The 16,376-nt window shown below is 47.7% G+C and overlaps 1 protein-coding gene across 3 annotated transcripts in view; it reads left to right on the forward strand.

Annotated features, from left to right (window-relative positions):
* The window catches only part of exoc3l1 (exocyst complex component 3-like 1), a 70,009-nt gene extending 60,540 nt beyond the window's left edge, over positions 1-9,469 (forward strand). For all 3 annotated transcript variants that reach the window (XM_052028313.1, XM_052028315.1, XM_052028314.1), the window contains 2 exons: positions 1,588-1,712; positions 4,058-9,469. In XM_052028313.1, the coding sequence (XP_051884273.1) occupies positions 1,588-1,712; positions 4,058-4,244 (312 nt within the window). In that variant the 3' untranslated portion in view covers positions 4,245-9,469. The remainder of the gene's footprint in view (positions 1-1,587; positions 1,713-4,057) is intronic.
* Positions 9,470-16,376: the final 6,907 nt, after the last annotated feature.

The raw sequence follows: 16,376 nt of genomic DNA on the forward strand, positions 1-16,376 counted from the left end.
AAAACTCAGAAGGTGGTCTGTTAGTCTTTATCTTCAGTTTTATTTCCCAACAATCATTTCTCTCCTGGATATTTGCTCGGAGTCTTCAATCCTGTTCCTTTTCCTAAATTTGATTTTACCTTTCACAGATGGATTCATGGCATGTTGTTTGATGTGGATGGTCTACTACAAACAGCTCAACCTCCTGCCCAAAGCGTCAACACCCACTGAGGGACCGTCAAAAGTCCCAGTAAATTCCTCAGCTACGAAAACATGAATTATTGTTTTAAAATCCATTTGGTTCACTTAATAACCTTCATGAGAGGAGATCTGTTCTCCCTACCTAGTCTGACTAGATGGGGAGACAATTTAGAAGCATCTAGACAAACACTTGAATCATCGACAATTGGACCTAATGCAGGTTAATGGGATTAGTAAATATGGGTGCAATGGTTAACATGGACACAGTGATCCAAAGGATTTGTTTCTGTGTTGCATGACTCCATGACTCCAACTGTACCTCCCAAATCTTCCACGTTCTCCCCTTCCACTCAGTATTGAGACTATTCCTGTCGACAGAAACATTAAAATGTTGCCACTGCTTGTTAGTCAGCAACCTTTCTATCTGATTAATTTCTTGTGCCTTCTATTGGTTTTGAAATTGTAAATCCCTTTACAGAGAACATGGTGCGTGCTTGTCACACTCTTCATTGGTCTTAGAGCACTTTGGTACAGCCCAGAGGTCAAGAAAGGAATTACATCAGTTTCATTTCCTGCCTATTTTTTATTTCTTTAACTTAACCCCGCATGGAACAGACCTTCGTGCATGTTTCACGAACAAATAATTTAAAACATGCCATGTATTGCAGTGATCTGTGCGTCTGGGTAAGATCTCACAGTTGCTTACACACTTCCTCAAAATCTTTACTTTCCGCAGCTTTGCTGAGCTCCCCAGGTTCTTATACCAAACACAATCCCATTTGGATTCACCCAAAAAATTCCTCCTTGGGCATCTTTTCCAATAACACTGTTGGGGAAGGAGTCGGACACAATGCCCTGTGAGACAGTAACCACCATAATCCTCTAATATACTCACTGTGCGTACATCCAAGGAAGAGTTTTACTGCTTCCAAAGAAAGGCTTGCATTTATTATTAGGCCTTCTTAACCCCGGGACACCTCCAAAGCGTTTTGCAGGCAATAAGTGTCTTATTTTTGTGGTGACTGTGGTCGTATAAGGAACTCAGCAACGTCCCTCAAACGGCAAGGAAGTAAATGGCCAGTTTGTTTCTGTAGCAGTGATAAATATTGACAGGACGGTGGGGGCCATGGATGAACTGGGGATAAGTTCACACCAGACCCCTTCCTCACTGGAGTCCTGCCATAGGATCTCTCATACTGAGCTGAGAGAACTGTGTCTTCATTGAACACTTGCTCCAAGAGATGGCATTTCCAATGTGACATTTCAGTACCAATACTGAACCAAATCGTCAGTTTGCCGCCAGGGTTTTGGCCTTGAAGGGGCAGAGTTGGAAGGGAAGGGCAGGGTTTAGCAGGTTGAACCTTGCTCCTAGTGTTGACACCTCACCTCTGCTTCTGCCTGCTACAGGGAGTGGAAGAGGCCGGGCGGCTCACCAATGTGATATCCTCTGTCTCGGAACTCATCAAGCTGAAGGACAGCTCCATGCTCAGCCTGGAGGTTTCCGGCCTGGTGGCCAATTATCCCGACATCAGGTAACTTCTCCCTCGGCGAGCCGAAGCTGCCCTTCCCTCACAGGTCCGGTTCCAACAGAGTAAGTGCCAGGGACAGTGGCACTGAGCATTCGGGTCACAATCTGATTTGGGCCTTGGTAACGTAGATTGGTGGACCATAGTATGGAACACAAGTGTGGCCAAGTCCATCATGTGGCAGTCTACATGGCTGAAGATGGCTGGTTAACAGCAACGGGCACTCCGGCCCTTTCTCTTCATTTATAGACAGCTTGGCCAGCATTTATTAACAATCCTAATTGCCCTTGAGAAGGATATGGTGAGCTGCTTTCTTGAACCACTTCAGTCCTTCTGGTGAAGGCACTTCTGTAGTGCTGTTGGACAGGGAGCTCCAAGGTTTGGACCTAGTGGTCATGAGGGAATGGCGATATGTTTCCTAATCTTGGAAGGGTACATGAGATGGCGGTATTTCCACACGCCTTGTCCCTCGATGGGTCGCAGGATGGGGATATCCTGTGGGAATAGCACATGGCAATGGAAGGAATGTAGGCTGGGGTGGTGCACGCTGTGTCAGTCAAGTAGGTCACTTTGTTTCAGTTGTAGTGAACTTCTCGAGAGTTGTTGGAGTTGTATTCATCCAGGTAAGAGGACAGTATCACATCGCACTTCTGATTTGTGCCTTGTAGATTGTAGAGAGGCCTTGGGGTGTCAGGAGGTGAGTCACTGACCTGCTCCTGTAGCCATGGTGTTTATGTGGCTGGTCAAGGTGAGGTTCCAGTCAATGCTAATCTCCAAAGCATTGATAGGGGGGGGGGGGGGGACAACAATGGTAATGCCATAAAATGCCAAGGGAAGGTGCTTCCACTCTTGTTAGAGATGCCTCTTGCCAGGCACTTAAACGTGGCCAGAATGTTACTTGGCACTTAATGGGTCCTGTCGGGATATTGTCCAGGTCTTGCTGCATGCAAGTTACCGCCCCTCCCTGACTGGGCAGCATTTATCGCCCGTTCCTGACTGGGCAGCATTTATTGCCCGTTCCTGACTGGCCAGCATTTACCGCCCGTCCCTGACTGGCCAGCATTTATCGCCCGTTCCTGACTGGCCAGCATTTATCATTCATTCCTGATGGCCCCTGAACAGAGTGCCTTGCTCGGCTGTTCAAGGGAGCATTTTAATGGTCAACCACATTGGTCAGGCTGGAGTCACATGTCGGCCAGACCATATCAAGGTGGCAGATTTCCTTCACTGAAAGACTTTAGTATTATACAGTAAAATTCCGTTAATCCACCACATTGGGGACATTGATGGTGCTGGACTATCAGATTTTCTAAACTAATAAATGTTATTCTATCAATACTCCAATGCACTTTTAAATCACTTTCTTTTTGAGGTGTTAGACGTTAGAATAATAAATTTTCCACTGAATGCAGTAAGTTTAAAGGGAGCGTAGGAAACTAAACCAGGTGATTGGACAGGGAGCACAACCAGGGGAGTGACTGAAGTACAACCAGTGTGACCAGCAGGAAGCGTGATGCGTAAAGTTAGTGTGAACACAATGCCCTGAGGTGGGGTGAATGAGCATGGATTGAAGCAAGGGTTATCCATTCAGGAACTGGGGTCCTGCTGACTGAAGTGCCGCCAGTGTAACCAGCAGGAAGTGTGAGCAGAACCCCTGGGGTGGGGAGAGTGGGTGTGGATTAAAACACGAGAGAGCCGATCAAGAGCAAATGTTAGACCGTCCACCCTGAGTTCTTTTCCATTCCAGCCAATGGGAATTAAGTTGATGATTTGCGATCACCCCTTTTTGACCACCTCCCCAAATAAACGTCACCCCAGCACTATTAATGTGGTCCTGGGAATCCCAAAGGTGACGGGGAGGACAGAGGATGGTGGGTTACAAAGCTCTGTCTACTTTCAGACCTTGAGGTACACGAGCTCTGGTGCTGTTGGACAGAGAGGACAAGTTGTAGGGTTGCTAGTGAGGGCCACAAACAGAGTAACTTGTGTGCAGTGCATGGAACCTGGTGCAGGAGGTGAAAGATGAACCCAGCAACCATTATTTAAAGACTTCAACTTGCTCTCACGCCCAACAACAACTCATTTGATTTTTACACTGATAGTCAGAATATATTTGCCTCGATTTGACTGTGTGACAAGTGGTAACTGAATGTTACAGCCAGCTCTCCCGCTGATTTAGAAATTTGCATTTGGGGAAATCAGCCTCGAGCAGGTGGATTGGACACTCAATGCTTCTGTGTTGACCGGCTGTGCATGAGTGAGGACGAGCAAACTAGGAGATGTGAGCAGAGGCTTTTGTGTAGACTTCGTCTTCCCTCGTTACTAAAAGATTTCACCCTTTTCTTTCCCAGTGATGAGCATGTTTCGGTGCTGCTGGACATCAGGGGGGATGTGTCCAAGGAGATCCGTGGCACGGTGCTGGAAATGTTGGAGCAGAGCAGCCAGATGCCTCCAGAAGGCTACCAGCCCATCTTCTCTGACATCCTGGTGCCAGCTCCGGTTCTTCCCTTCTGCCTCCCCACCGTCAAGTGTGGCTAGTAACTCCGTCCTTGGAAGCGGCTCCCTCATCCGGTGTGGCAGAGAAACAACTGGCATGGCGTTTGTGGGCAACTGGCTGGCAGTGCGAGTCAGGGTTTTTTCCTACTGTACAGCCTGAGCATGCGGTAGATACAGTGGCCCTGGTGGAAAAGGTGGCCAGGTTGGGCAGGTAACCCTCAGCGTGAAGCTGTAAGGAAGGGCATCAGATCTCTGCAGCATGTACAAGTCTCTCCTATTTACAAAGCATGTCAGAAGTTGCTGGGCTGACCTCCTGCCTTGGCTCGGTCGATTGAAGCTGACGGGCATGTATCCCACACAACTGGACTTAACTCTGCCTGGGATTCCTGGTGAATCATCCATCGTTCCAATGGGGAGTGTCTGTGAACATAGCGAACAGCACCGGATTAGACTGGACTTTGAAGCCTCCTTCAGTTGGATTGCCCGCCAAGGCCACCCACGAGGAGGCTGGGATTGGAGCGAGCTCCATTAGTCTCTGTGATGGGATTACTTTGGATTGGCATCATGGTCGGCACAAACACTGTGGGCCGAAGGGTCTGTTCCTGTGCTGTTGTGTTCCATGTTCTATGACTCCAGACACCCCCACAGATGTCGGGGAATGTCTCCGAGGCAAGGGGTAGCTCAGCATCATCCCGTCAACCACTTGCCCACAACGCCGGGGTTGTCCAGCCAGGGGGCATACCTGGCGTTTAGTTCCCAAAGGCCTGTTCAAAGGCGCTGTCCCTTGGGTGGTCATGGGCTAGTCTGCATCAGAACATGGGTTAGGGTTGCCATTAAAGTCTCCTGGGATGTAAGGTTGGGGGCTACCCCCAGCTTGGGTTAGGTCAGGTTCTGGGTGGAGGGAGGGTTTGGGGTTGGCAGAAGGGAGAGGAGGGGAGGGGAAGTGTTGATTGTTGCCAGCCTTGGTTTGCTCCCCTCCCCCCCACTGCTTGCCATCTCTGCACCCACCAATCTCCCACACCCCGAGGACCTCACAGGCTGGCTGGGGCTTCTCCTGCCTAGAGGAAGCAAGCAGCTGCAGGAGCCCATTCAGGGAACAGGCTCTCCAGCAAGACTTCAAGAAGGCATAAACTGAGGGCAGAACCAAGCCATCTCGTGCCCCTTTCTCTTACATCCCCCACCATCTTTGCTCTGATTGACTACCCAGAGTCCCTGGATTTGAGTCCCTGAAGTTAGCAGTGATCCTTATGGTGAATGAAAGACTAGGGCTGTTAATTCCAGGATCAGGCATCAGTTTCATAACAGCTTACTGACGGGGACACTGGAATCCATGACATAAGACATCAAGGCTAAATGTCACTGCAGCAAGGGCATCAATAATGAATGCTGCTTTTAACATCAAAGCACATCTCTTGCTGGACTTGTCTTGGATTGAAGTGAGGAGAACATCCCATGATTTGACCTACTGAAGACCTCCTGCAATAGGCTGCGTCCGATCACGTCCGGGAAGTTCCAGGAAGCTGACGCGGAGACGTCTGTCCGAGGGCACTGCAGGCGGTGAGCTGGGACCAGGGCTCTGTTGTGCCTGCACAACTTGGGCCACAGTGGCCTGGACTTTGCGCCGAAGTTCCTGGAGCCATACCAGAAGACACCAGGTCAAATCCAGAGCTCACCTGGGTGTATGAGTGACGAAACTCCGCGGGCACTGTACAGCTTTCTGCCTGGTTCCACCCTGCCCTCTCCCCATTACTGCAGAGACCCCAGCACACAGTCCCCGAGTTGGAGAACCGTCCCCTTTCCTCTCACTGAAACTATTCCATGTCTGTCACAGCAAGGTCGGGGGGACATCTGCTGTAACCCGCTCCTTACCCACTGAGAATTCACCGCTCAAGTATCTCAACCCCACTGGATTCTGTTTCCTGCTGCATCCCCTGTGTTTGCTGTTGCAAGCGACGTTTCTTTAATAACACACCAGCTTTATCTTCTGAATGGGAGAAACGATCTCTTCTGTGACCTCCAGATGCCGGTCCTCTTCACCCTTGTCCCAAAGGCTCACCCTTCCCACCCACCTAGCCACTAGTGCAGAAGCAGGCATTTCCCGGCCCCATTGGTGGCGTTTGATCCCTAGCTGGGAACCCCGGCCTCGGGTATGTCCCACCTGCTCTTCCCAGTTGCCACCCACACTGCCTGGCCACGTTCAGCCAGAAGTGCAGAGTGAGTGATCCATCACCTCTTCCCCGAGATCCCCTCCATCACGGAACGTGCCTTCAGCCAAATTCATTCATTTCAGTAACGAAGAACACAACACAACAAACACCAAGGGGCCCAGACAACAGCCAGCTGTAGTACTAAAGACCTGTGCTCCAGAATTAGCTGAGCCTCTAACCAAGCTGTTCCAGTGCAGTTACAACACTGGCATCTACCCAACAATATGGAAAATTGCCCAGGTAAGTCCTGTTCACCAAAAGCAGTGCAAATCCAATCCAGCTGAACACCACCTAACCTGTCTACCCTCAATCATCAGCAAAGTGACGGAAGCCATCATCAACAGTGCTGTCAAATGCCACTTGCTCTGTAGTGCCTGTTTTGGATTTTGCCAGAACCACTCCCCAAGGCACTCTCTAAACCTACCGAATATTGAAAAGCCTGGATTGAGTGGATGTGGAGGGGATGTTTCCAGTAGTGGGAGAGTCTCGGACCCGAGGGCACAGTCTCAGAATAAAGAGATGTCCCTTTAGAACAGAGATGAGGAGGAATTTCTTTAACCACAGGGCGATGAATCTGTGGAATTCGTTGCCACAGACAGGCCATTGGGTATACTTAAAGCAGAGGTTGATAGGTTCTTGATTAGTAAGGGTATCAAAGGTTACAGGGAGAAGGCAGGAGAATGGGGTTGAGAAGGAATAATAAATCAGCCATGATCAACTGGTGGACCAGACTTGATGGGCCGAATGGCCTAATTCTGCTCCTATGTCTTATGGTCTTATGGCAAAAGTCAGGAGCGTGATGGCACACTGTCCACTAGCCTAGATGGATGCAGCTCCAATGACTCACACCAGCCAGGACCAACCAGTCCAATCGAATGGCTCCCCATCGACTGCCCTGAACATGCACTCCCTCCACCTCCAGCGCACAGTGGCTGTAGCGTGTTCCATCTGCAACATACGCGACAGATACTTGCCCAGGCTACTTTGACAGCACCTCCCAAACCCACAACCTGTACCGTCTGAACAACCAATAGCAGCAGGTGCAGGGAAACACCACCACCTGCAAGTTCCCCTCCAAGTCACACACCATCGAAATACTTCGCCGTTCCTTCATAGTCACGGGGTCTGAATCTTGGATCTTGCTCCTCAAAGGCATGATGGAAGTACCTTCACCAGACGGAGTGCAGCAGTTCAAGCAGCTCACAATTACCTTCTTCAAGGGCATTTAGGGATGGGGAATAAATGCTGGCCACTAACAATGCCCAGATTGGAGAAATATATATATAAAAAAAAGCCATGGCTGACAATCCTTCCCCCACTGACCCCTCACCTGTCCAGCCCTTTAGGAGTCTGCTGCCCAATTCCCTCCCCTCACCAACCTGCTGCCCGATCACTAGACAGCAGTCGGCTCCTGGACTGAGGCCTCCTGACCACATCATCGGGGTCCCATCCCTACAACCGTGACTGGGACCCTGGTCCCCCTGCATCTGCTCCCCTCCATAAAGGTGCACTGTGGGAAGGAAAGGCTTCTGAGTGCGTGGGGCCTATGAAGTACTGTGGGAGGCTGTGTGCCCACAGATGCTGCTCGACCCGCTGAGTTCCTCCAGCAGATTGTTTAAAGCTCTCTCCTCTGCGGCAAGTTGAGGGATTCAGATGGGAAGCCCTGTCCATCCCAGTAGGTGGGCTCCTTCTGCTGGCCCACTCACACCATTCACCTCAGGACCCCTACACATTGGACTTCCGTTACCAACAGTTACGATTCACGAGCAGAACCAGGATCTAGCTTATACCTTGAGATGACAATCAGTCTGTAAAAGGCTGTGGCTTTCACAACCTCAGGACATGCCAAGGGGTTCCACAGCCAGTAGATCTGAAGCGTGGTCCACATTACTGGAGGGACCCCGCATTGGAGCAGCTGACGTGTGAGATCCCACCAACAGTCATGATGTAATAGAGTCATATGGAACAGAAACAGGCCCTTCGGCCCATCAAACCTTCACTGACCATCAACCACCCATTTACACAGAGCCCCTTTTATTCTCCCCACATTCCCACATTCCCATCAACTCCCCCCCCCCAAGATTCTACCACTCACCTCCACAAGAGGGACAACTTACAGTGGCCAATTAACCCACCATCTTGCACGTCTCTGGGATGCAGGAGGAAACTGCAGCACCCAGGGGAAGTGCCCATGCTCGCAGGGGGAGCGTGCAGACTCCACACAGCAGCAACAGAGGTCAGGATGGAACCCGGGTCCCTGGACCTGTGAGGCAGTGGCTCTACCAGCTGCGGCACTCTGCCGTACAGCCCCCTCATCTGCTGGTTTGACTGGGGAAGGGACATTGACATTGTCAGCGGGTCTTCCTCAGTATGCTGCTGCTGATGGGACGTTACTCATCCAACAGGCAGCCTGGAATTCCTGCCTCAGAGTGTTGGCCTGGACTTTGCACTCACTTTGCTGAAGTGGCTCATGAAGCTGGGACTCCCTCACTCACAGGCTACCAATGAGTCACAGCAGACATCTTCCCCCAGACTGGGTCATAATAACCCTCCTCCACCAAAGGTGATCCCGAACTTCAGATGCTCCTCCATCTGAATGTGCACATGGAATCCCAGATTAAAACAGGATCTAATGTGATAGAGGGGTACTCTAATCCCAGAGGGTACACGCTCCACCCCTATCCATTCTACCACACCAAAACCTGCAGGAGCAATGCTCCCCACAGCCGCTTTGCACTGGGGCTTCAAGCAGACTGTTGCCAGGGAGATGGAACCATCCCGCTTTCTTGGTGGAAGATTTCCCTTTGTAATGTCTTGGATTTCAATGTAAATTAATGCTATGTCTGAAAGCAGCTGCAAAAATTCACCCTGGCGCCAAGAGGTGGCGAAGTACTCCAGTAATGCAGCAAATGAACTGCCCATGTTATCTGAATTTTCCATGGTTCCAGGAATATTGTGTATCCTGGGCAAACTGATGGATATTTTTGGTTCAGAGGCATTTTTGCTTACTTCCTAGCCATATTTATTCCTGCCTAAAAATAAAAGCACAATGGACTTGAACATCGAGAGTCTGTCTGGCTCTTTACAAATGACAAGTTTGCAGCCATTGGTTCTGCCAGGGCACTGCATGTGATTGACACCGGCAGAATAACCCCCCACACGCCTCACAGTGGGATGATCTCAAGGTTGCAAGAGTTTGGGATTGAAACTGTGTAAAACTTCTCAAATCACTCCAGAGACCCAATCAGGATGAAATATGTTTAAACTGATTTTGTTGATGTTAGGGATGTGATCCGCAAAAAGATACTGCATTGTTCTCCTCTGAAGTATGTGTATTTGTGTGTGTGAGATGGAGTGCACAGACTGCCTGCATGTTCACGGTAGACATTGAGAATGCATGTGAGTGTGTGTGATTGATAGATATTTGTGTATGTGATAAAGTGTGTATGTGCTAGAGTGAGAGCGTACAACAGAGAATTTATGTGAATATCTGGTAGAGAGTGAGAGTGTATGACAGAATGACTGTGTGTGGTACAGTGCACATCTATATACTGTATGTGCAATAGAATATGTAGTGTAGGTGACTGTGTGTATGTGATAGAAACTGTGTGTGTGATAGTGCAGTGTATGTGTTAGAGCGTGTGTGTGATGAGTGCATGTGATAGCGAGACTGTGTGTGTGTGTGTGTAACAGACAGAGTTCATTTGTGTGATCAGTATATGTGACAGGGAGTGTGTGTGTGTGTGTGTGTGTGTGCGTGTGTGTGTGACAGAGAGAGATTATGTATGCGTGACAGAGTGTGTAAGTGAGAAGCTGCAACACGGGTCTACATGCTAAACAGGTAAAACAACAGCAGGTAATCCCACAACCAATGGATCAGGTCAAATCTCTGCAGTTCCGCCACATGAATGGTGGTTAACAACTTAACAGCTAACAAGTGAAGGAGGCTCCAAGAACATCCCCATCCTCGCAGCTGGTAGGACCCTATGTAGAGTCGGCACAGAAATAGACCCTTTGGCTCACAATATTGCAAGTTGACCATAAAGCACCCATCTACACAAATCCCATTTTAAAACATTTGGTGCACATCCTTCTATGCCTTGGCAATCCAAATACTCATCTAGTTACCCCTTAAATATTGCAAGAGTCTCTGCCTCCATCACCCCTTCAAGGCAGTGCGTTCCAGACTCCAGCCACCCTATGGGTGAAAAAAAATTCTTTCTTATGTCCCCATTTAACCTCCTGCCCCTTACCTTAAACCTATGCTTCCCTGGTTTAGACACCTCTGCTCTGGGAAAAGTTTCTTACTGTCTACCCTATCTATACCCCTCCTAATTTTGTATATACGTCAGTCAGGTTCTCCCTTCAGCCTCCTCCGCTTGAACAAGAACAAACCTAGCCTATCCAGTCTCTTAAGGAAAGGTTCCATCCCAGGCAACATCCCAGGGAATCTCCTTTGCACCCTCTCCACTGCAACCAAGACTTTTCTGTCGTGTGGTGACCAGAACTGCACACTGCACTCCAGATGTGGCCGAACTAAAATGTTAGACAGTTGGACCATAATGGCCCTATCCTTACATTCTGTGCCTTACTTTATGAAGGCAAGGATCTCACATGCATTCATAACCACCTTATCTGCCTATGCTGTCATCTTCAGGGATCCTTGGACTTTTACATTAAGGTCCCTCTGTTCCTCAATATTCCCTCGGATCCCACCATTCATTGTGTGTTTCCTAGCCTTATTAGTCCTCTCAAAATGCTTCATTCAGACTTATCAGGATTTAATTACATTTGCTTTTGCTCTTCCTATCTTATCAACTCCTGTAGCCTACAAATATCCCCCTCACTGTCAACAAAGTAATGTCATCCGCAAAACTACTAATCAAACCTCCCATGTTCATATCCAAACTGTTAATGTGTATAACAAGCAGTAAGGCTGCCAGCTGCAACCCCTGAGGAACACCACTGGTCACAGGCTTCCAGTCATAAAAGCTACCCCACATCATCACCACCCGTCTCAAGGCAATGATGGATAAAGTTTACCAACTTGCCCTGGATCCCAGGAGTTTTAGTTTTTTGGACCACTCTCCCATTTCGGACCTTGTCAAAGACTTCATTGAAGTTCATGTCGACTATGTCAACTGCACCAACTTACAGTGATTTTTATGTCTTGCGCTGTACTGCTGCCGCAGAACAACAAATTTCACGACATATGTCAGTGATTCTGATTCAATACATTGACATGTGAGTTCTAGAGTCAAGGCTGAAACTTCTGCGACCACGTTCAGCCAGAAGTGCAGAGTGAATAACTCATCACTGCTTCCTCCTGAGAGTCTCACTGTCACAGAAGCCAGTCTTCAGTCAATTCAATTCACATCATGTGATATCAAAAGACTGACAGCACTGGATACAGCAACAGCTGTGGAACATGGTACGAAGGCTCCAATGTGCAGGACCGCAAGAGGCTGCAGAGGGTTGTAGACTCAGCCGCCTCCATCACGGGCACAACCCTCCCCACCATCGAGGGCATCTTCAAGAGGCGGTGCCTCAAGAAGGCAGCATCCATCGTTAAGGACCCTCACCACGTGGGACATGCCCTCTTCTTATTACTATCATCGGAGAGGAGGTACAGGGGCCTGAAGACCCACACTCAGCAATTTAGGAACAGCATCTTCCTCCCCGCCATCAGACTTACGAACAATCCACGAACCCATGAACACTACCTCATTAGCGGTTAGCGTAACGCTATTACACTGCCAGCGACCCGGGTCCAATTCCCGCCGCTGTCTGTAAGGAGTTTGTACGTTCGCCCTGTGACTGAGTGGATTTCCTCCGGGTACTCCGGTTTCCTCCCACATTCCAAAGACGTACGGGTTAGGAAGTTGTGGGCGTGCTATGTTGGTGCCAGAAGCGTGACGACACTTGCGGGCTGCCCCCCAGAACACTCTACGCAAAAAGATGCATTTCACTGTGTGTTTCGATGTACACGTGACTAATAAAGAAATCTTATTTATCTTTTGCACTATTTATTTTTGTAACTTATAGTAATTTTTGTCTTGCACAGTACTGTTGCCACCAAACAACAAATTTCACAACATATGTCAGTGATAATAAATCTGATTCTGATTCTGCAATAACATCCCAGGTGTCGTACTGAAGACCTTCCCTTCATAACTAGCTGCACCTCTAAACAAGCCGTTCCAATACAATCACAATGTCGTCCCGTAATTAATTTTCCCCTTCTGTCCGCTGTAAGTAACACAGTGCCACGAGGTTGATTCAAACAAATACCTTTATTAGCAGTGCACCGCTAGGAGGATTGTCTTCAGCACTCACTGAGAGTCACTTCCCGAGTTCTCCCCGCACAAAGGGCAGACAGACATTTATACAGGAATTGTCACGCACATCCCATGCAAACGGCGCCGCGAGTTTCGGTCAATCTATAGAGATCCCGAGACAGCTATCACACCTCTTGTCTTAGTATAATTGAGTTATAATCAAGGCATTCAAAGGCAGTATCACCCTTCATTATTTAGATAAAGCCTGCACCTCGATGTTAATTACACTCAGTATCACCACTGTCTGACATATCGGAATGGTCCGTTACCCGAAACAAAGGCAGTTAACATACTTAACATTCCAACCTAACTAGTGGGCCAGCAGCTTGCTAGCCCTTGCTAAAGAAATATAAATGCATAGATATATATTTTGTTTACCAGTTATAGGTATGGTTGCAATTCTTAACCCTTCACTTCCTCAACAACACTGGCATCCACCTGATCATGTAGAAAGTTACTCAGGAATGACATCTAATCTGGTTGACTACCATCCTATCAGCTACTTTCAAATGCATTGGAAGATTTATTGAAGCGCCATTATCCAGCCACTCATGTAAAGAGCTTCAAGCTTAGCCCAGTAGAATCATAGAAGTCTGAGAGTTATACAGCATGGAAGCAGGCCCTTCGGCCCAACTCGTCCCTTTGTCTGTGTTTGGCCCACATCCCTCTCAGCCTTTGTGTAAGCCTTTGGCCTACATCCTATTCATGTAGGATTGCTACATGAGGCAATCCTTTGGCGTAATTGTGCAAAAGTCCTGAATTATAATGCATTTTGTACAATGGATTAATGAGATGGTGAAATCCACAGGTGTTGGAGGAAGAATTCATTCTGTTAGTTTGATGAATATTTGAACCAAGGTCTCAAAGGAAAAAGTGCACGTACATTGTTAGTGTTTTTTGTTAGAGAGTGCAGAGATAATGGAGAGTGCACAGTTAATATAATAAGCATTGATATAAACACGAACCAGCTTTCAAACCACTTCCACATCTATTGACACTCACAAGCAGTGATGAGGTTTGAAATCACAAAGTATCGCTGTGTAGACAAAGACCTTTTTTAAATAAAATAAACTTAATTCATAATAAAAGACAAACTATATACGATAATAAAACAGTGCAAGCCTTTACATTCTTGTACAGATCAATCATCAAAGGATCCTGTTCTGGTTGGCTACCGGTTACTAGTGGCGTTCCGCAGGGGTTGGTGTTGGGGCCGCTTCTTTTTACTTTGTATATTAATGATTTGGATGATGGAGTAAATGGTTTTGTGGCTAAGTTTGCAGACGACACCAAGATAGGTGGAGGAGTAGGGAGTATTAAGAAACAGGAAGGTTGCAGAGAGACTTAGATAGTTCAGGAGAATGGGCAACAAAATGGCAGATGAGATTCAATGTTGAGAAATGTGCTGTTGTACACTTTGGAAAAAGAAATAAACGGGCAGATTATTATCTAGAAGGGGAGAAAATTCAAAGCACAGAAGTACAAAGGGACTTGTGGGTACTCGTGCAGGATACCCTGAAGGTTAACCACCAGGTCGGATCGGCGGTAAGGAAAGTGAATGCTATGTTGGCATTCATTTCGAGAGGTATAGTGTATAAAAGTAGGGAAGTGTTGATGAGGCTCTATAGGGCACTGCTGAGGCCCCATTTGGAATACTGTGTGCAGTTTTGGGCCGCATATCTTAGGAAGGATATGCTGATGTTGGAAAGGGTTCAGGAAAGATTTACGAGGATGATTCCCAGAATTAAAGGGCTTACGTATGATGAGCGTTTGTCGGGTCTTGGACTGTACTCACTGGAGTACAGAAGAATGAGAGGGGATCTCATAGAAACATTTAGAATGTTGAAAGGACTGGACAGAGTAGATGTGGCTAAGTTGTTTCCCTTGGTGGGTGAGTCCAGGACTAGAGGGCACAGTCTTAGAATTAGAGGGTACCGGTTTAAAACAGAGATGAGGAGAAATTTCTTTAGCCAGAGGGTAGTGAAACTATGGAATTCTTCGCCACGTACAGCTGTGGAGGCCCGATCATTGGAGGTGTTTAAGGGGGAGATAGATAGGTATCTAATTAGTCAAGGTATCAAGGGATATGGGGATAAGGCCAGAAAGTGGGGCTAGATAGGAATAGTATTAGTTTAGCTCATGGAGCAGACTCGATGGGCCGAATGGCCTACTTCTGCTCCTTTGTCTTGTGATCTTGTGATCATTAGTGTTACCTTTTTATATAAAAACACAGCACCGATGCCAACGATCCCTTGGGGCCATATTTACAGTCCCATATTTACAATATTTAGGGGGCTTTCTCGCCTGACCCCGCCCCTCCTTCTCCAGTGGCAGAAGAACCCTAAAACTGTAGTCCTTCCCCACTGAGCCCTTGCGTTGGCTGCACCCAGCGTCAGTGCGTCCCTCAGCATGTACTCCTGCAGCCTGGAGTGTGCCCGTCGGCAGCATTCCCCTACAGACATCTCGCAGTGCTGGAAGACCAACACAAAGACGGGTCTCTATTGAAACAGCATCTGAAATATCACACACAACAGGCAGTCACTCGACCCATGTGATGTGGAAAATGGTAACCACTTTTATACAAACAATGACTGGTTCCTCAACGTGTACATGCATACAGGTATATTTGTTCAATATTAGGACAGAACAAATTGACATAACCGTGAGGCATTCTGCGACATTGATCAAAGATACTCGAGACATAATGAGGCCACCTCAAGACAGCCAGTACTAAGGGCTATGTTAATTGGATTCCAAGCAACTCCTTGAGAGAGACATCAAAATTCCAAGCCTCACTGATGAGATAAGGATAAGGGAGATCAATGTATTGTAGAGAGGTGTGAAATGTACGTGGTAGCTGAGAATAACCATTGACACAGGGAAACATAGATAAAGGCCCAGACATGAGAACCACTCGACATTTAGATTTAAGGTATTTGGCACCATTGAAACACAAATGCACTTTGTCTCAAACGTATGCATAGGAGCAAGGGAGGTCCCAAATGGCTACCTGGCCAACGGGTCTCACCAAAAGTATTTGATGGGCTGTCAATCACCTGTCATGTACTATAATTGTACCTCAAAATATAAAACTCAATGTGTTTAATGTTTGGGAGATTCTTTCACTCACTTACCCTTGGTGTTTGCTTGTACTGAACACAGGTCTTGTTGCATCGATGACACCAGGCTCCAAGTGACTTTTCAACCACCATATTTCTAATTCACATCTGGGAAACCAGCCTCCCCTCCATGGACTCGACATTTCTCGCTGCCTCAGTAAAGCAACCAACATAATCAAAGACACCTCCCACCCCAGACGTTCTCTCTTCTCCCCCCTCCCATCGAGCAGATGATACAAAAGCCTGAAAGCACGTACCACCAGGCTTAAGGACAACTTCTATCCTGCTGTTATAAGACTATTGAAAGATCCCCTACTACGGTAAGATGGACTCGACCCCACCGTCTACCTCAACAAGTCCCTTGCACTTTATTGTCTGCCTGCACTGCACTTTCTCCGTAACTGTAACACTTTGTTTTCCCTTGTACTACCTCAATGCACTGCAGTAATGAAATGATTTGTATTGATGGCATGCTGTCTATACCTCTCGCTGCCTTGGTGAAGCAGCCAG

Source organism: Pristis pectinata, chromosome 13, assembly GCF_009764475.1.
Source record: "Pristis pectinata isolate sPriPec2 chromosome 13, sPriPec2.1.pri, whole genome shotgun sequence".
Taxonomy (NCBI): Eukaryota; Metazoa; Chordata; class Chondrichthyes; order Rhinopristiformes; family Pristidae; genus Pristis; species Pristis pectinata.